The sequence below is a fragment of the Micropterus salmoides genome, unplaced genomic scaffold (genome assembly GCF_014851395.1).
Source record: "Micropterus salmoides isolate LMB-PRFRI ecotype aquatic unplaced genomic scaffold, ASM1485139v1 Ms_hic_scaffold_18, whole genome shotgun sequence".
Lineage (NCBI taxonomy): Eukaryota > Metazoa > Chordata > Actinopteri > Centrarchiformes > Centrarchidae > Micropterus > Micropterus salmoides.
Window position 1 is genome coordinate 11,380,551 of NW_024040928.1, and position 20,264 is coordinate 11,400,814.

The window sequence follows — 20,264 nt, forward strand, 5'->3', positions numbered from 1 at the left end:
TGTCCCTCGCTAATAAGATGAAGTTCATGTCCACCGTGTATGCAATTTTGGGCCGTATATGTACAACTAATACAAATATCTCGATGAATTTCCGATGTCGATTAATAGCGTCTGCTCACTGCGAAGATTGCCGAGCTACGTCTTACGTCATCAAAAGGGAACTCCGTTTTAGGTATGGTGAGGCAGTTGGATATCCACAATAAAATGTGATAATTATAACATTATTCTGTGTCTAGTGTTGACAGCGACTTCAAGATGTTTTTAACAAATTAAAATGTATGAACATTTATAGTAAATTTATAGTGGTAATGATTATTCATTTTCATCATGAGGCTGGTCAGGATCCAAACTGTGATGCTTGCTGTCACAGTGGCCTAAACTAAAATCTTCCTGTTATATCAAGGCTTACACCCAAACCCTGAGTTACCCATTTTCTCTTATGCTGCGAAAGTATAGTTCTCCATGCCTTAAGTGCTGATTTTCTTGTACTCCTCCAGGCAGCTGTAGATACCCCCTAATCGAACCGTGATGAAGGGTATTAATTTCTCTCAGTACAGCTAATAAATCATAATTAATATTTATTCACACTTTAAACCAGAATAGTACTGACTGAAGCTTTAATGTGCCATAAATGAATTGCAAAACATCGAGTACATGAAATAACAGTTTGTTAATCTGCTCCACACTGTTAGACAAACACAGAGCTGTAGAGCAGAGTGGTTGAACTGAACTAAGGAATCACAGATATTGTCTTAAGTGCAGATTATGTTTTCAATAGACAAAACAGGTGCATGACCTAATGTAGTCAGCAGATCTATAGTGCAGTTATATCTGATTCTAGCTTTTGAATCCTTTTCTACCGGTATAATCAGACGATCAGGCACATTGTATGCACTGTACATCCCTGGCAATATTTTACATCACCACCTCATCTTGTATCATTGCCCACAATGTCCACCTTTTACTACTCACTTCCATACAAAGGTCTTTAAATCTGCTTCAAATACTGCCAACAAAATAAGTGTCTTCTGTAGAGAACTGAAACTGATAAAGTTTTCAGCAGTAGGCACTACCAACAGGCAATCAGGTGAATGTCTGTATCCACTGAATGGCTCAGTCTTATGGATGGTGCAGTTTCATTGACATATAGAAGGTGGACTGTCACGTCTTTTCACATAGAGAGATGAGGAGGCCTTATTCATAGCCAGCTTGATTTCTCCTCCTCAAATTTCTGTGGATCAATGAAAGGCTTGTCGATGGACTTGATCATCAGTTCGCCGCAGTACACACATTCAGACGCAATGATGTCATCCATGTCTGATTTTATCTGCTCGCGGCTTGTGCCTGCATTGCCCTTTCCCAGGCTGGAAGTGTCTCCTTCGTCCTTGGGCGCTGGGCGGTGGCGTGACTTGGACGTTTGCGTGGTTGAAGCCAGCTTTTTCTGCAGCTCCTCCAGACGATTCTGCTTATAGGGCGTCAGGTGAGGGGTCACTTCCTAGAAGGTAGAAGAAAAATTTGATTGATTCCAGTCAACAATACATTGTTGAACTGATTCATAATGGTTTATCATAGATGTATTGGATAAAAAGGAACACATGAACTTGATTTCTATTTAAAGATGGATCCTTAGTGTATATCTACATAAAATGAGGTGCTTCTGTTTTCAACTGGTGTTTTTAGATGCAAAGCCCCTCTATGACCCTTAAGTGAAATGATCAATAACTTGTTTTTCAAGGTCATATTGAGGTCACAGTGACCTTGACCTATGAGTCAAAAAGTGTCACCAATTCACTGTCCGACCAACTGTGAAATATCAATTCTTGGGTTATGGCCAGAAAAATGTTTTGTGAGGTCATTTGACATGCTGTCTGACATTTGACAACCAAATTCTAATGAAATCACTTAATTTGTGGCCACATTCCCTCAAGGCATCCCTGAAACGTGCATTCGAGAGAGTGGGACGGATGGACAACCCGTAAGCAAAAAAGCGTCACATGGGAGATGTATCCTAAATGTATCTTTTGAAGTAAGACAAACATGATAATAGTTTTTAGACGGTTTGTGAATTAATTAAAGAAAAGCAAAAGAGAACATGTGGTGTGTGCAGTGGCAGATATTGACACTGAAAAAGTAGTTTGGAAGCAGCCTTGGAGAGTTACCTGGAACAGGCAGTCATAGTGGAACATGTGTCCACAAAGGAACAGATAAAAGGGCCTGTTGAGCAATGGGAAGTCACAAGCGGCACACTTTTCTTGAGAATCCACCACGCCGTATTTGTTCCTCATTTCCTGGATGTCTTCTCTGATACGTTTAGCGCTCTCCGTGGCCTCCTCCATTTCCTGCTTCAGCTCCTCGATGTGCTGGTTGTACTCCTCCAGGGAGCTGCAGATGGCCTCCTGAGAAGCCACAATGAACAGATGATAAAGTACATTCACTTGAAGAAAGAAACACACTCAGGTTCACCTCCAAAATGGGAAGAAAAAAAGCTGTGTATTTCTCATTAATATCCAAAACCAGAAAGGAAATACTTTGATAAAGACCTTAAAGTGGTCAATCGTGACAAAATCTGGGAAGAAGGGCAGGATGTCTTCAATCTTGAGCAGGTTGCAGCTGGACAGACAGTTCATGGCTTTCTTCACATCTTTCTCCTCCTGCACCACATGCCGGGCGATCTTCAGCCAAAGCTTTTTCCTCAGCTCCTCGTCATCTTCAGGCAGGTCTGCACATGACTTGGCCAAGTCTACATCCACCTGTGGACGATAAATACATTACATACAGTTACTCAAATTCTGTCAAAGATTTTAAAAACTAAGATTCTTGCCAATGATCTGGATAATTATGTATCCATAACAATAAAAATACAGATTGATATTTTATTTGTTAATAGTATTTATTCACATGCAATTCTGACCCCCCAAAAATAACATCACTAACTTGTAAAGCAAGATCCACCGCCTCCTCGTACAGTTCCATAATCCTGTAAACCAGGACACAGGCCTGGAGGTAGCCATGTTCGGCACACAGCCTCAGGGCGTACTTCAAGTCATAGTGGATCTCCGAGGCGTGTGTACCCGCCTGCTCCAGATACCACAGCAGAGAGTCCGGCTTATACTTGGCATAGAGCGACAGCAGGTAGTTGTGGATGGCCTCCTCAATCACAGTCAGCTCGTACACACAGAACTCCATGTATCGAATGGTTTCACTGATCTGCTGGGTGCTGCCCATCTGGCTGTAGTTCATCAGAGCCGGGATGAGCTTCTTCGGGTCCAGCCGCTTGCCCATCTGAATCCACGCATCTACTACTTTTTTGGGAATATGCTGCATGAGGACGGGGGAGAACTTGTAAAAAAGCTTCTGATCACAGTGCTTGGAGAGCACGTCCAGAGCAGCACTGTAGTCGTCATGCTGGCAGTAGTGGGATATCACTCTCTCGTAGTCCTGCATAACGACTGAGAAGTAGACCATGTCGTCCACGTTGCCGTGACTGGCCAGCAGGTCGTAGATGGTGCTGCGGTTGTTGTACAGGCACTCCTTGTGCTTGGAGTTGCTGAGGAAGTTGCGAAACTCCTCACGGGTCTCCTGGAAAATGATGCTGTTACCGTCGCTCTCCAGCTGGCCAAGCCGGTTCAGGTAGAGTTCAGCTAGCCAGGTGACCAGCAAGGTGATCTGCGTTCTCTCGCTCTGTTTCAAATTACTCAGTTTCTTCAGTAAGAACTCCTTTAGGGCTTCCTCTTGTTTGGCTTCGATGAACTTGAGTGCTATCTCTTCAAAGTAGTTCTGTGTCAGCGCATAGCACTTGGCGCTCTCAAGGTATCGCTTGTTCTGGAAGCAGTGCTCAGCCTCCTTGGCTAGCACCATGTCCATGCACTCGGGCCGGTCCCGGCAGTACTCTTTGGCCAGATCAAATTTATTCATGCTCATGTACATCTGCCAAACGTCCCTGGCTTCGCGCTGGACGTGGTACCGGAAAACTGCCCGCTCAGTGTAGATCCACACCAGCCCACCAACTGGGTCCTTGATCATCTTCTTAAGGGTGCCAAACTTATCTGGGAACACATCCTCATATACCACCTGTCCATTCAGAGTGCAGATGGCCTTAACTCGGTCATGGAGCAGCAACAGGAAGTGGAACTGTGTCAGCACAATGGAGATGGGCTTGTTGACACTGAGGTCAATTTCCTGGGTGTACTCCCATACCTGTTGGATTGGAAGGGAAGAAATATGGAGGAAGTATTTGAAACACAAAAACAAAGAGAACAAAGGTGAATGCGGAGAGGGGAGAACTAAACATTATTGAGATATGCATTTGTTTGAGCTAACAAGATCTGTTGAATGAAAAATATTCTCACACACACACTTACCTGCACATCACTCAGCAGGGAATCAGGCCTGACATAGTCCAGCTGACCATAAAGAACTCCATTACCCATCATCCAGGCAAACGCCTTGGGGGAGGTGCGAAGCTTCGAGGTGTAGAAGGTGATCTCGCTGTAGCCCATGTTGGCCGGAAACTCCTGGAAACTGGGCAGCAGGTCCTGGTTCTGGCTGAAGATGGAGCTGAAGCCCTGCTGCTCTGACCCCTCGGCCACCTTGCCCACAAACTGGAAAAGGCGTTTGCGGGTGGTGGCGATGATGAAGTACTTGTTCTCCAGGCCCCTCTCCACCTCCAGGCAGCAGACTGGGGCAGGCCTCCCATCCTCCTCCAGGGAGTGGACCTGCCGCAGGAAGAAAATACATTGGTGTTGAGTTGCATAACATAATATGTAGGTCAGTATTTTCTGCTGTTTTTGATTAACCTGAAAATACCACCAAACATAGTATATACACAACATCTACATTCTTATGGCAAAGTTTTGCACTTTGAGATATTGTTGTAGTTGGATGAGTTTAAAAGATTTGTGTATACATGACCAACTGTGTTGAAACTTGATAACACATACTACACACCATACATAACGGGTGTGACTACACATGCTCTGACCTGTCGGAAGTATTGATCAGGATTGGTGTTGAACAGGCTCCCCTCAGTTGCAGAGATCTCAGCCTCAAAGATGATGCCTTGACTGGTGCCAACCAGGATGGGTCCTGTGTTGGTCTCGTTGCCCAGCAGCTTGTTCCAGCCCACGCTCTCAATGAGGTGGCCTCTCCAGCGGGACAGATTGCGCACCTTCTGCGTGTTCCTGTTGAGGTACAGACACTCGCTGGTGGTGCTCAGGCTGATGAGCAGATGGGAGCCTGCAGAGGGAAAATATGGAGGAGGACATAGCTGCTGCTGTTGTTAAGTCAAATGACCATGACACTGCCGCCGTTTCATTTGACAGCTTGAAGGGTTGCTGCAGTCTCTGAGACATTTTTAAATTTCATCACATAAAAAATGCAGTTTGAAAGAATTTCACATTAATCCAAGCTAAGCCATACCAGGTAGTACGCAGTACTTTGTGGATAGCAATAGTCCCATGTTGCTGTACCTTATGAGTTACTACAGAATACCCAATAAATACAGTCCTTTGGCTAAAGACTGAAGTCTTAACAATCAATTTAATTTAAAAACCTGAAGCAAATCTGGAGATAATCATATGATATAAGACATACTCACATGAAGTATAATCAAAACACACAATCTTTAATTTAGTTGTTTTATTATGGCATATGAGCAATGTTTTCAAATGATAATCTGAATGATCATTGTGCCTTTTCTCACCAGTGGGGTCCAGGAAAAGTTTGTGCACTTTACTTTCATCTTTCCTTCCTAATTCAATCTGATTAGGTTGATCGGGCTTGGCTAAGTCAATCCTGTATAAAAACAGAACATGAAACATTAGTATCAACAGCTCATGTCAGCTGCATTCACAACTCTTTTAGAAGGTCCAACAAACAGCAATGGCTAACAACAGATAAGTACTAATCAGAGAGGAGAACAGCCATTAAATCAGAGTAATCCAATCAAAACCACGCAAACATTAGTGACCATTAACACAGCGTTTTAAGTGCGTATGATGATGTTATTTGCCTCAGCAGGGTGTCCTTTCCCAGACTCATGCATAGCTGATTATTGCAGACTGCAAGATGGTTTATCTTTTCAGGCGGTGTGAAGTCGATCCTCTGCTTGTTGAATATCGGCTTCTCTTCCTCAAGTCTCACGTTCACAAAGCCTGCCGTCGGGGAAAAGTGAAAGCATTGAGTCAACAAAATGGCTGCAATATTTAAAAAAGTGTGCGGTTTAACATTCCTAAAAAGAAACAATAACGCCACAGCATCCTTGCAGATGAGGGCGACCTACCCGAGTGGGTTATCCCGATGTTGGCCGTTGACAAGCGGCTGTGCTGCTGCGCACTTTGCCTGGTGTTCTGTGAGTCCTCGTACTCATCGAGAATTGAAGCCATGGTTGAATGTACGTTATTCCACCGTATGTTACTACCTTCAAACGAATGCTCAACTAGATAAAGAGACTGGCGAATTAAAACAATCCTAAGACGACATGGTTAACGTTACACAGCTAGCTAGCTATCACAAAGTCCACCCGTTAAGGGCACACAAGCGTACTTTCTCTCTAACGTACGCATGCGTCTAAATTGAGAAGCAATATATTCAATATAATGTCTTACTCTGTAGCAAACATTGGAATATAATAAATCTGTATCATAACAGCTAGCTAAGCTTCCGACTACACAACACAGGGTGAACTCGGAGAATCAGGTGACACAAGGAGTCATGTGATCACATTTGGTGCTTGTCTCCAACACAGGGGGTCGCTGTTCGCCCAAACGTAGAGGGAGTGATTTTTTATTAAATGTAATGCATTTAGCAGCATTGAAAAATATTACAAATAAACTCCTATGTGCCTCTGTGACAATAATTTTTTTCACTCAGTAAAGTTTTAATGTACTTTGGTGTTATTTAATGTATATAATACATTTCCATTTCCCTAATCTATCGTTTGTGTAGGCTACTTTAGTAAACAATGTATTTGCAAACAACAAAGCAGTATAACCATGGTATTGCAGACCCTGGGCGTGTGGCAGGAAAACAAGTATCATACCGGAAAATTAAACTTACTTGCATAAATAAAAAAGCCTAGGCTATTTAAAAATACACCCAAGAAATAAAAATACATAAAAAAAAAAACAATAGGCCTAAAACAATTAGCTATCTATGTAGAAAGCTATCCCCTTTCTCTCTTTGCTCGGTGGGAGTGTCTATGCAAATCACAACCTGTGTGAATACAAACTTGCCAAACCTCCAGCCCCACAAATGTAACCCGTCAGTCAGAACAGGATAGGCGGCCCGGCGGTATGTGAGAGACGGACCCCTCCACTGACTCTATAGCATCCAGTCTCACGGAGCTCGGAAAGCAGGAGAGTCTGCTTCAAAAGTTGAATGTGCAGCTCGACATGCCACCTCACATGGATTACTTTTACCACGAGTCCCGAGTCCCCTCCGCTTGCGGATTGACCCGGGAGGATGAGCTGGAGCCCGGTGTTATCAGCTGTATGCTGGTCGGAGACGGAGCCGTCGGGAAGACCAGCATGATTGTCAGCTACACCTCCAATGGATACCCGACAGAATACAAACAGACTGGCTTTGATGTCTTCTCTGGTGAGTGATCATACAATACCTGTAGCCTACTTTTATTTTGCCTTTCACATTTTTTTTTCTAATTTCACAATAGCCTACAATTTTGGTATATGGAGGTTATTGGGGGAGTTTTGGACTTGTCACTGCTTACAAGTCAATATGCCATAATTTTTAAATACAAGTCTGAATATGCTATTCTGAAGAGATTTTAGTGTGTGTCACTGATACAGACAAAAGATAGGCTACCATTTGAAGGGCTTAACTTAACTTTTACATATGTAGACTTCATTTTAATTATAATAATATTAGTAATAATTAGTTTGCATGCATTTTAGGTAGGTTTGTGAAAGTGTGATTTTGATGTTTAAAATGTTTTCGTATTTTGAAATATGTCTGAAACTAAATTGATACTGACTGATTCATGTTATGGGTTTCCAACAGGTCAGGTCCAAGTAGAAGGATCTCCGGTCAAAGTTCAGCTTCTGGACACTGCTGGACAGGTAAGACTATTAGTTCAATATCATATTAGTGAATTATGTAGACAAATAACATCATCATATTATTGTTACAGGTGGATTTTTAATATTGAATATGTAGTCCCAAATACTTACATGTTTTCTGATTTTGAGTTAATTGTGTCAAGTGATAATCTATCTGTTACACAAAATTATAACATCAAATCCCCTTTTGTTAATATAATATACTTATTGTTTTTAATGTTATGAATCACATCCCTGCTTAATCCAACGTGTGCTCAGTAAGATATTTTCCTGACACTTTAGTGAGTCAGTCTCTGTCACTTATTCCTTGATCATGTCTGCACACAGTTTGATTGAAACTAACTTGTGCTTTCTGTCTTTATGTTCCTTTCAGGAGGAGTTTGATGAATTCAGGGCTGTCTCCTATGCCCACACGGACGTCTTTCTCCTGTGCTTCAGCATGGTCAACCCCATCTCATTTCAGAACATCACCAAGAAGTGGGTGTCAGAGATCCGGGCTCATAACCCATCCTCGCCCATCGTTCTTGTTGGGACTCAATCGGACCTCTTACTAGACGTGAACGTCCTCATCAACCTGGACCGATCTAATGTCAAGCCCATTCTGAGCTCCCGGGCCCGGAGTTTGGCGGAAAAGATCAGGGCTGCAGACTACATAGAGTGTTCGTCACTCACCCAAAAGAACCTGAAGGAGGCATTTGATGCGGCCATCTTTGCTGCCATTAAGAACAAAGCCCGCAAGACCAAGAAGAGGAGGTTTTCTGACAGGCGCACTAAAGCTTTCTCCAGATACAGCTGGAAGAAGTTCTTCTGCTTCATCTGAACTCAGAAACAAACTGTTAACCCTGTGGGTTGTGGACAAAACTCTAATTTATTTAAATCTTTTTTTCTTTCGCTTGATGTCGCATCTCTGATCTGTGGCAGTTCAGCATCTTTCCCTGTTAAGTATTTGGCTTATTTTACTCTGGGATGCCAAATGGTGCAAGGGAAACAAAACACAGTGAGCACAGTGAGCATTGGAAACTTACATCTGCGGAGACAGCAGAGAGGATTGTGGGTCATTCTAAGCCAGGGTCTGGACTGCAGTGTTGTTTACATTATATCCAAATGTTTTCTTGTTCCAGGCAAATAGAAAAAAACACATTATATATAAAAAATGTGTGTATGATTTTGTGTGTAAGCATCACTCGTGACTCACTTCAGAGAAAAGGGCAGTGGATTGAGACTTTAATGGAGGCACACATATCAAGTTGCCCACTATACAGCGACAGAGAGAGAAGGCAGGCCATGATGTAAATGTTGTGAATTTGCATGCTGTGCTTTACCACCAGCTGCAGCCTTTAAAGTAAGCAAGAGAGAAACAGAAAGTGTTGGGTCTGTGTTTGAGCAGATGGGCGTTAGCCACTTCTCTGTTGTAGTCCTGCTGTCTGGCTACACCAGCCTATTTATATGCAGCAGCTGTAGGTTGCGGTGCGAGGTGCCACATTGTTACCTGTGTGAGAAAGCGCCACTGGCCGGTTTGGGTTTTCTCTTATCTTTAAGTTCATCGACTAACAATCTTCTCACCCCTCACATTTACATTTAATTGGAATTATATCAACAGATTTAACATCTATGAGGAAGGAAAACAGCAGGACGATGTGTTTGTGACAAATCAGGAACAAATGTATTTTAACTGTCTTAATTCTCACATGCACAGGAGCTTGTTTGAAAATCCTCTTGCCTGAGGTAAAAGGCTGCATGGGAGCAGTAACCTTTGCCTCTTTGTCCCCGTCTCCCATCAATCTGCATCTGTAAAAGCAAGCTCTGCTGGAGTCTTAACTTCCACCCTGCGGATCCACCCATCACCACCTTCAGCCTGGCTTTTTTTATTCGCCCCTCTTTGTTTATATGCTCAATACACTCCTTATCTCCTGCTGTGTACAGGGTACAGAGGACGCTAAATTGCCTCTGCTTGAGTATAAGTGTAAAGTAATACACTTAAAGCCTTGTGTCTGTGATTCATGTGCAAAAGTCATATTTTGATGGATATACAAGTGACCAGAGCCAGGGCGAGGCTTTACTATGCTTCTTGTGGAAGTCAGCTAAATGTATATTATTCTGTTTGTAAAAACAGGTAATTTGTCATGTTTATGTATATGAAATATTAGATAAGATGTGGATTTTAAATGCATTAATGTACTCCACAACCTATTTTTCTTTTTACATTTTGTTCTCAATTTACCCTCACATTCTCTAACCTGTGTGTCTTTTTTACATGTCGGAGTGACGTGATGCAAATAAATGAAGTGCAAATTATAGCTTCAGTGTTACGTATATTTTTAGAACAGCTTGCCGGCATTGTTATGACCTGGCAATTCACAATCAAGTCTGATTGTATTGACTACTTTACATTCAGTGAAGACTTTAAAAGATTCACCAAAATCATTAAAAAGCAGTGAGCCCTGTCCTCTGCAGGGAGTCTGAATAATCTTACTTACCACACCAGGTACTTTTCCTGAACCGTCTCTGTCCAAGGATATGATAAGTAACCTCGAACCTCCAGCTGTGCCTTGGGTTGACCAGTTCTAATACAATCCACATGACTGCTGATGGGGTTTGGCAGTGCCATGCTGTGACTGATTGCTGTGTCTGATTGTGCCTCTTTCAAAGGGGCTATGGTACATGGGAGAATGGCATTCAAATCAGTGATTGAGTCACATTCACTGATTGAGAGTAAATAGTAGCAATGTGCTGCTTTATCACAACAATGGAGTGTGCACATTGTTTATGAAACTTGACAGTGTCACTGACATTTGTCTGATAGGGGAGTGACTGTGAAAACCGCATAAATGCTTTTATGCTTGTATTTAACCTAAGTTTGAGAAACATACATAGACAGAGGATTTTTTGTACAGCAAAGTGAAGTAAACATGACAGGAAAAGAGATCAAGACAGAGTGGAGAATGGGTTATAAAAAAACGTGTGAACCTGACAGCTCTGCATTGCATTTGTTCTGAGCAGGGTGGATGAGTCACAGATGAGCCAGAGGATACAACACATCAATCTGTTTGCCATTAGTCAGTGTGCCATCCATCGCACGGGCATGTGCCAGGGTTCTGTTTGACCAACTGTTATTAATGGGTTAAAGCAAGGCATCCTTCGTCTGATGAAAGACCCATGATGAACTTTGATTTGACCCTCATGGACCAGCTGATGGTAGCCATGAAGGTTTGGAAAGTTTGATCCACTGCGATTCTAAGACGGATGTCAAAAGTACTGTATATAAGGACTTAAAGTTAACAGTGGATCAAATGATTTGGATAATGTAAAGTTTTAGTGTCTTTCAAATCATGGTTTCGGTTTTTCAGCCTGGAACTCAACTGTTCCGGTTCGCTGTTACCACTTTTATCAGCATTGTTTAGCAGCTGTTTTAGTGAAAAATATCTAATAGCCCAATGTGCGCTACCTGCCAGCACCAAGTGGTAAACAAAGTTAGTGGCTAGCTGGTGAACATAGTGGCTCATGTAGCAACTTAAGAACCAGATATTTACCCCAGAAGTTGGCGAAGACCCAAACAGAACTAAAACAAGGGTGAACACTGGACTTAAAAACATCACTTGGCCAGAAACACAACTTCAAATGAATGCTAATGTTGCTCTGCGTCTGCTCAATGTGTAAATAAGCTACTGTTTGCTAACACATTCACAATATCTATTTTAAAAAGGAATCATATGTTAATGTCTCGTTTACAGCTTGTTGCACTGCCCCCAACGGGCTGAATGAACAGCTAATGCAGGTTAAAGGAATCATCTCCGGTGATGTGTTGAAGTGTGTTACCCATACCTTAACTTGAACCTAACCGTAGCCTTAACTCCAAAAAGTCCTCTTCTGCGATGCCTAAACTCAACCCATCTTTAACTTAACCACAACCAGCTATCTCTACAACGCATAATCTTAACTTCACTTCTAACTAAAGCCTTAACCCCAACCTTGGAGGGCAGCGCTTAACACTATTTTCAGGGAAGGGAGACACTATATAACGGGAACAGACAACACAACACAACACCGTTTTTTATTACGAGTTGGGTCAAATTTTTATCCATTTTCAGTAATAATAACATTGTATTCACCAGGTTAATTGCTGAGAACTGGTAACTATTGGTGGCCACAGCTGTCTGTCTCCTCAGAAGGAGTCGAGGGAACACTTTCAAGCATGATCACTGTTAATCAAAAGGTTATGATGCCTTGCCACGTGTGTGTATGTGTTTTGCTGAAAGTAAGGGATGTTCAGCTTTGTGTGAGGGCAGGGGAAGGTCAGGAGCATTATGGTTATAAACATCAAAGGTAGCAGCCCTGTCAAGGCAGGTCACGAGACTCATTTGAGAAACACTTAAATGCCATGTCTTATTTTGGACTATTTTCCACTGAAGCTGTTTTTACACCTTTCATTCAAAGGCAAAACATGGGGAACAAAATAAATTAAAAAAATGTCATGTCTTAAATGCATGAGTTTATACAGTCACGCATAATGCAGTGAAGACACATACAGGTTGTGCAGTCATGGTGCACTCATTGAGCAATCGTGAAGGCCATGTTTTTAGGTTTAGGATTTTAGGTTCCCAGGAGTTCAGTGAACTGTTCCTTCTCCTCCTTCTCTCCTTCTCTTCTCATGGTTAGTCATTTATTTATCTCTACACAGGGCTGGTCCTCGCCTCCTCCCTAGGATCCCCTGCTTTTAGTGATTGTGTCAGAAGTAGTCAACCAGCTCTTCCCCTGGCTCAGGGCCAGTTTCACTCTTGCCGGGTTTCACTGTAGTCGAAGATTGGCAAGGAGGCCTGGGAATCAGCAGGTGCACCGACAGGTCTGCCTGGCCGAGGACAAAGCCTATTGGCTCACTACTGCTGCTCCTTGGTCATCCAAATTGGCAGTTTGAACAGTTATGCTTTGGGGGAGACTTGGCGTGGCTCACAGCGTCTCTTTCACACGGACAAAAAACTCTCTGTTGTGATTTGTTGTTGTTATTGTATTTCACCTACTGGCTGGTTGTGTGTTTCTGAAAATCTGTGTAAGGTGTGTGTGTGTGTGTGATATTATGGTTGGGTAATTCAGAATTAAGGGGAAACATGAACACGAAAAAACAGAGCTGAAACTCATGTTGTGGCCATAAAATGTTTAAATTGCATATAAGTACTATTTCCCTATTTCTCAGGTAATTCAATTAGAGTTCATTTGCATAACAAAAGCCAACCTGTCAGTCACATTAACAGTGCAAGTTAAACAAAAAAAACAAACTCTCATAAATTCTGTCAAAACATAAACTGTCAGTTTCGGTGTGAGAATCGTCCCACTTCCTGGCTGTGACTGTGCCTGGAGGCAACAACGGTTATTTCTGTCCCACAGTCAACAGCTTTAGTTCGCCTCCATGAATCTGCTGGGCTCATTCATGCAGTTGAGTAATACACAGGGATGGTAAAATGCTCTTTCTACTGTATGTTGCCAGCTTTTCCCTTCATGTTAATCTGCAGTCATCAAGGGACATAGTGACTTCAGAGTGACCATCAATGACCACACATGATCAAAGTCGTGCACAGCTGAAGTACATCCAGCTTTTGAGATGAAACAACTGAAGAGCGTGTATTGCACTCGAGGAACGGTGAGGTGATTAGCACTTCAAACAAGCCGTCTCAGGACTCATTCTGTCACTGACGACCCGAAGACATTCAGGACACCACCAGCTCTCCACAGCTCAGATGTGAAGTGTTGTGTTTTGTGGTGTAAATAGGGATGACTGGTGTGTAACGTCTGCAGCTTTCACTGAATTCACAATCATGTTGTGACACTTCTTTGTTGATTAATTTTATTATCCCAAGCTGATTGGCAATGGAGGCACATAAAAAGGAAATACACATAAAAACTAGTCACAGACAGAGTCCACATGTGATGCCCCAATATACACAAAAGAAAACAGCAACCAACAGACACAACATTGTGCAGCATGAACCTGCAATGTTACAAGTACTAATATTAGAATAGGTGCAAATGATAGAATATCGCCATAAGCAGTATGTGGTACAGGCTAACAGTACTAAGAAGTTAATGTGCTTAACAGTGTGGGCACCAGTGCTGCAAGTCATGCACATTATGAAGGGTTAATTGTACGACTGGTACAGTACAGTTGCAACAACGGCTACTAGTTAACTACTGCTATGAAAATAAATATTTTAATGTTGCAAAAACCTTCTTAAATTTGGTTATAGTAGTGTAGTAGACACATATTCCTTTAACAATTCATCCAAAAGACCACTTTTAAAAATAAATTAGATTATGCTGGATTTTCTTTGTACAACATAACTTGATCTTTTTTATTGTGAAACCATCAAGCCCTGTATGTTGTAAGTGTGAGCTAGCCTCTATGATGAACAACAGATGCAATCTGATGAAAGTCTAGGTGATGGTTTACTCACTGAAGGTGTCACAGTCTTTTCAACACACTGTCCTCTCAGCAGGTCTGACAACCCATTCTCTTGAAGATCACGTGTAAATGACTGTATTATCTTACCAGAGTGGAGAGTAGTAGTCATCCTTGTCAGATCTTAGCACCTTCCTTCTGATTTGAATTAAAACTGTCATCAGCTATCTGTTGTGAGAAGCCCTGAATGTCTTGGCTGGAGGGGAACCCAACTAGACATCATTATCAAGTGTGAGATACACAGTGGTTGTGGATATTAAATGTGCAGCTAAAAACAGGGTTTGCTTTTGTGACAAACGTCAGGATGTAAAATTAGACTGGTGGAGGTGCATACCATTTTTGCAAGAATACTGTGTTCCTGGGAGTGATTTTTGGCCAATTCAGATAGCCTATATTTTATATGTTTTCACTAGCCAAAACACGAACAGGAATTTCTTTGAAAAATAAGATACATTTTAAGTAAGTAATATGGTAAATTAAATATAATATAAATACTAATATTAAATTGCTTTGGTAGGACAATCCAGTATAGTATGACATATTGAAATATATTCGGGTTAGATTTAAGATGTGTTGGCTTCTCTATTGTATAAAGAGGTATATTTTGTAATGTCACAGTTACAGTAAATACAAAAATAAACCCATCAAGCATTAACATTGAGATTGGTTTCACGCAGTTTATCAAGCCGCATCTTAATCTGTAGCCAAGCCGAAAGGAGATGAACAGATAATACAACTGTGTCAGTGTTTTTGATTCTTACTTTTGAAAAGTGACAGTTAACCATGTTCAGGATCTAATACTGAGTGTTACTTGTACCTGGGAAGTGTGTGATTTGATTGGCTGTGAGTCTGCACATTGGGTGTGTACACGTCTGGGAATCAAGGGGGTGAGGTGTTCTCACAGTGGCGTTGAGGGGGTAAGGAGAGGAGGGAGGCAGGGGGTGTTGTGACATCCACACAACACACATGGTGGCAGCAGCAAGTGAGGGCATGATGCAAATCGACAAAACCCTTGTTGTTCCATGTACCCCCGCCTACACTGGTGTGGATACACACGTGTACGCGTACAGAGACCAATACACATGTATACAGTTAAATGATACATGACAATCAAAATGAAGTACTGTGGGTAAACGGTACATGTACATATACACACACTTTCCCCAAAACAGGCAAGCAGACATTAATGAGTATGACACATGATGTACTCTGATGTTAATGACAATAGATAGTGTGTTTCAGTCAACTTTCTGAGAGAACAATAAGGCGTGTGTACACTTGTTCAGCAGAAAGTGACTGGTTGCTGTCCAGTTACTCAGAGCACAGTAAATCGGCTTACTCAGCCTGTTGTGTCACCATCTAAGGAGTGTGTCTGTGTAGGGGTGCCTTTATTTGCTTGAGAAAAAACATGAGTTCACATTCATAGGAATCAGTATTTTTGAACATTACATTAGCTTAGGAGATAGAGATATATACACATACATATACAGATAGATAGATAGATAGATAGATAGATAGTTAGTTAGGGGGTGTGGTGTGTGGACAGAGAGGACCCAAATGCAGCACTCTGAGGGAAGGAGGTTTATTTAGGGAAAAAGGGTGAGAGGGACTGGAGTGGAGGGAGAGGAGGACGTCGGGGAAGTACAGGCACGGGGAACCAAGGGGTCAGGGGACCAGGGAGCCGGGGAACACAGGGGCAGAGGAAACAGGGAGGACGCCGTGAGGGAAGTCCGAAGAGGAGTGGGCCAGTGGATGAGCCCAGCCGAACGGAGGACGACGGTGAGTGTACCTGGGAGGGAGACAGACAGAGAGACAAGGTTAGGGAAGACAACGACAAGGCACAGGGTAAGTGTGAAAAAACAAGAAACATGGACACTTGAACACAGAAGTGGCACCAGGTATGGAGCAACGACGATCAAGCGAGGATGGTGTGGAAAACCGGGGTTGAAATACAGGCTGGGATGAGGTTGATTACTGGCAGGTGTGGCAGGCTGACGAGGTGGCTGATGAGTTGCAGGTGCAGGTAGTTGGCTGGGCTCAGGAGCAGAGGGAGAGAGAGAGCACACAGGGGAGAAAACACAGGGAGGCGGGCAGAGAACAGGAAACCAAGGAAAAAAGCAGAAAAACTGATAAAAAGGAGAAAAAACCAGGACACTCACCGTCAGCCGGGCTGCCACCACAACATTATATAATATATATATATATAATCCAAGGATTGCAGATTTGATTCCTGCTCTTAACAACTTCTTTTCTTCTTTTGTGTGTTTTTTTATTATCCTCTTCAACAACTTTGTTATGAAGAGATTCAGGGGAATCCAATCACACATTTCCCGAGAGCTATTTCAAAGGTTCCAAAATAGCCGTCAGGAAATGTGTAACGTCAAATGGATTCCCCTGAATGAGAAGCACAGGAATTTCCTCTGCCTGGGAATGATTCAGTTCATAGGGTGATGGATGTGGGCCAGTCTCTTCATAAGAGCTTTGTTGAAGAGGATTATGAAAAAGATTTTTAAAAAATGAGGATTGATCTCACAACTATAAGAGTATGACTAATGTGCTCTACTAACTGAGCTAACCAGTAACACTCATACATATGATGAAATGACTATTAAAGTACTATGTTAAACTACTATTTTGTTATCTCAAGATCACGAGAAAACAGAGTAAAAAAATGTTTGAATTGATTACTGCTTAGGGCTTCCGTAAGTAGGAGTATAAAGCAGCATAAAATGAAAAAACTCAAGCACGGTGCAGATTAAAGGCTTGAGTAAATAGTTAATTTCCACCACTGCTGGCTAGTCATACAGAAAGTTCTGATTCCCAGAAATAACTCCCTTTTCCATTTTTAACTATTAATCCTCTCTATAGTTGTAGCGGTGATGATCAAAAATTTGGGACATACATAACCAAAACAGGATACAGATTGGATATGATAAGATGTGGGATTTCCATGTAGGCTACTTAGGTAGCTGTTTTTTTTCCAAAGATGCTAAAAGACTAGCAGGCAACTCAAATAAAGAGAGTATACAGACACAGCTCTACAGAACGTTGTGTATATGTTGTGACGTTAGGAAAACAGTGTTAATTTATTCCGTGTCAACACAACTGCAGTGACATAAAGCAGGCCTGTTGACCGTAACCTCAGGAAAACAAGAAGAAGCTGTAGATCAACACTGACACAGTAGCAAAACACAGCAACACTCCTGCACTCCATGCTGTTTGTCTGGAGAGATGTCCTCAGATATGATAGCAAAACAGTTTAGACGCAAGGTGTTTTGGGACAATGCGGATGTGTCAGGTATTCATCATGACGTAATATAAAATTCCTGCTGGGCTTCCAAGAGTTCCTATTCACCGTTGATTGTTTGTAAATCTAAGATAAGCACATGATATAAAGTGTCTTTCACGGCAAACCTTATAGCTCAAAAACATCAGTTTTTTTTCATGAGCTGTAAAAGAGTGTTTAGGAAAAGAAAAGAGTGTTTCCTTAACTCATATGTGTAAATTTAGTTTTTATTTTAAAATGAACAGTAAAAGAACAGATTTGCTCTACTACTGGTAGGTTAATTATCAATAAAGGAGCACCGTTTTTCATTGTAACCTTGACAATGTCCCTATCTTTCATTTATTGTTACATTTAGCTGATGCTTTTATCCAAAGTGACTCTTACTCAGGGACACATTGGTGTCTCACAGTGGATTTGAACCCAGGTCTCTCACACCAAAGGCATGTGTCTTATCCACTGCACCATCACCACCCCCTCACTGTGACTATATCCTTCACTCACCCTGTCCATTATCTGTTACATGTGATTTGATTTCACGTGTGGAGCAAGAGCTTTAGGCTACGTGCTAACCATAGGGGTACTTCTGAACAAGTGACATAGCATCTTAAAAATTTGCATCTCTGCAACAGCTGATTACTGAGCAGGCATACTGTACTTATCCACGACACACATACCTGTGCATGACTATTTATTATGAGACATGACGGAAACAGCTCTGCCATTACTTTTACAAGCTGTCTAAGCGGAGTTTCCAGTGTTGGGATAATTCGCAATTATAACTGACACAAAAGTTAGAGATGAAAAAAAAAACAAGGTTTTACAAAAAGCATTACAGCATAAAATGACTTCACCAAAATCAGACAAGATGGCGGCCTCTTCAGCATGATTTATAATGAAAAATAAACTAAACAAACACTCCATGAATTAGAAGATCCTCTCTAATGTCACATTTGTTTATTAATGGCCCTTTTAAATGCATTGCCTTTTAAGTTTTATGCAAACCACATTATTTCTAACTCAGTCTCCAGTCACAGACACTGCGGCAACACTGATAGTTAAGAAACCGAGGAGCTGTCATCACACAGCAATGGTATATGACTGATGAGAGTGGGAATAGAGCAATGTAATGAGGAGACACACAACAGAGGGACAATCAAATCACTTCTTTGCAGACCAATAAAAGCAAAGACATGGCCAGAGGATTTGAATATGGCAGTTAAGACCTGCCATCATACATACACAAACCCACATGCTCATACGCACTCATTACAATGGCATGGCTGTTTTCCTCCGGAGACAAACAGAGCAAATGGATGTGTGTTTGCAGGTAGCTTTCTGCTGTAAGCCCCCTGACAGACCTGTAAAGCAGGCTTCCCGCTCTCTTATCTGCTGCCAGCTGGTCTGACTAGAAGTTTGTCTCACTTACCTCACACCTACCAGGTGACTCTGCAAGAGGAGTGACCTGAGACAAGTTGCTTTCATTTATTTCATTGTACTTAAAAAAAAAAAAAGCATTCAAACTGACTGGCACAGGAGGAGGGAGCTTTGCTGTCACTTTGCCAAAGCTCCAACAGGATCAGCAAGTCATATTAACAGTGTCATTGACAAGGTTCACTGAGTGGCAGGTTGAGGTGATTAAAGCTTGGGTAAATACATTTTGGCAGCCTCAACAATGAGGTTCAACAATATCCGCTGTGAGAGGAAAGAAGAAGGGCACCGCTGGACTTTCCTGCCTAGGAAAGAAGCTGCTCTCTGAGCAAATAAGTCTTTCCCTGAAGGAAAAAAAATGAATCACACTGGTTGCAGATTACCAAAGCAGTACAATGTCACTGCCTTTAGTTACAGGGTTGATGGATTACATAAATATCCAAGTCATTGGATGTATATTGATATGTAACAAATTGTATATAACAAATGTGTCTTTTTTCCTTGAGACGCTTGTCAAACAGCCTCACAGTGGTTTATCTGGGCTCTAACGACAATGGAAATTAATATTCCTCTGACTAAATGGACACCAAGCAGCAGTTAGAAGATAGAAGGGAGTTTTTTGTTTTTTGTACCGCATGTGGTACACAGGTAAATGTAAGCCTGCAAAGACCCTTAGATTATAATCCAAAAAGAGTAGAGGATTAGACATATTTAATTTCCTATCATGGACTGGAATCAGTGACTCATGTTACTAAAGAGGTTCCAGAGAGTTTGATAAGCGTTCCTTTGTACCAAGCCCGGTGCAATGCCACACAGCAGACCAGTCTTATCCTCAGACCTGCAGCTCAGTCTTATCTGTCCTTCCGTTGTCAATAATGTACACTAAACTAGATAAAACAATCTAGTTAAATGCAGAGGAGGGCGAGCACTGTTGATCATGAATAGTTTCTGTTTTCTGTAAATAGTATAGTATTGTTAAGGTCTATAGACAGCTGATTTCACTATATTTTGTATAAACAAATATTGT

At 41.8% G+C, this 20,264-nt stretch overlaps 2 protein-coding genes across 2 annotated transcripts; one reads left to right on the forward strand and one right to left on the reverse strand.

Annotated features, from left to right (window-relative positions):
• Positions 1-600: 600 nt before the first annotated feature.
• On the reverse strand, positions 601-6,712 carry vps18 (VPS18 core subunit of CORVET and HOPS complexes). The gene is made up of 9 exons (XM_038727773.1): positions 6,281-6,712; positions 6,011-6,152; positions 5,702-5,793; positions 4,982-5,235; positions 4,362-4,715; positions 2,935-4,197; positions 2,541-2,750; positions 2,160-2,396; positions 601-1,495 (listed from the first exon to the last, which is right to left on the reverse strand). The coding sequence occupies exons 1-9, from the start codon at positions 6,381-6,383 to the stop codon at positions 1,199-1,201; spliced, it is 2,952 nt and encodes a 983-aa protein (XP_038583701.1). The 5' UTR covers positions 6,384-6,712; the 3' UTR covers positions 601-1,198.
• A 227-nt stretch (positions 6,713-6,939) lies between these two features.
• On the forward strand, positions 6,940-10,372 carry rhov (ras homolog family member V). The gene is made up of 3 exons (XM_038727774.1): positions 6,940-7,596; positions 8,017-8,075; positions 8,449-10,372. The coding sequence occupies exons 1-3, from the start codon at positions 7,392-7,394 to the stop codon at positions 8,893-8,895; spliced, it is 711 nt and encodes a 236-aa protein (XP_038583702.1). The 5' UTR covers positions 6,940-7,391; the 3' UTR covers positions 8,896-10,372.
• The last annotated feature ends 9,892 nt before the right edge of the window (positions 10,373-20,264 follow it).

Bases quoted from the DNA above. Each gene is read 5' to 3' on its own strand.
- rhov (XM_038727774.1), top strand. From the start codon at position 7,392: ATGCCACCTCACATGGATTACTTTTACCACGAGTCCCGAGTCCCCTCC. The intron at 7,597-8,016 runs GTGAGTGATCAT...GGTTTCCAACAG, and splicing joins TGGCTTTGATGTCTTCTCTG to GTCAGGTCCAAGTAGAAGGA. The intron at 8,076-8,448 runs GTAAGACTATTA...TGTTCCTTTCAG, and splicing joins TTCTGGACACTGCTGGACAG to GAGGAGTTTGATGAATTCAG.
- vps18 (XM_038727773.1), bottom strand. From the start codon at position 6,383: ATGGCTTCAATTCTCGATGAGTACGAGGACTCACAGAACACCAGGCAA. The intron at 6,153-6,280 runs GTAGGTCGCCCT...CCCCGACGGCAG, and splicing joins CATCGGGATAACCCACTCGG to GCTTTGTGAACGTGAGACTT. The intron at 2,397-2,540 runs GTCTTTATCAAA...GTGGCTTCTCAG, and splicing joins TCACGATTGACCACTTTAAG to GAGGCCATCTGCAGCTCCCT.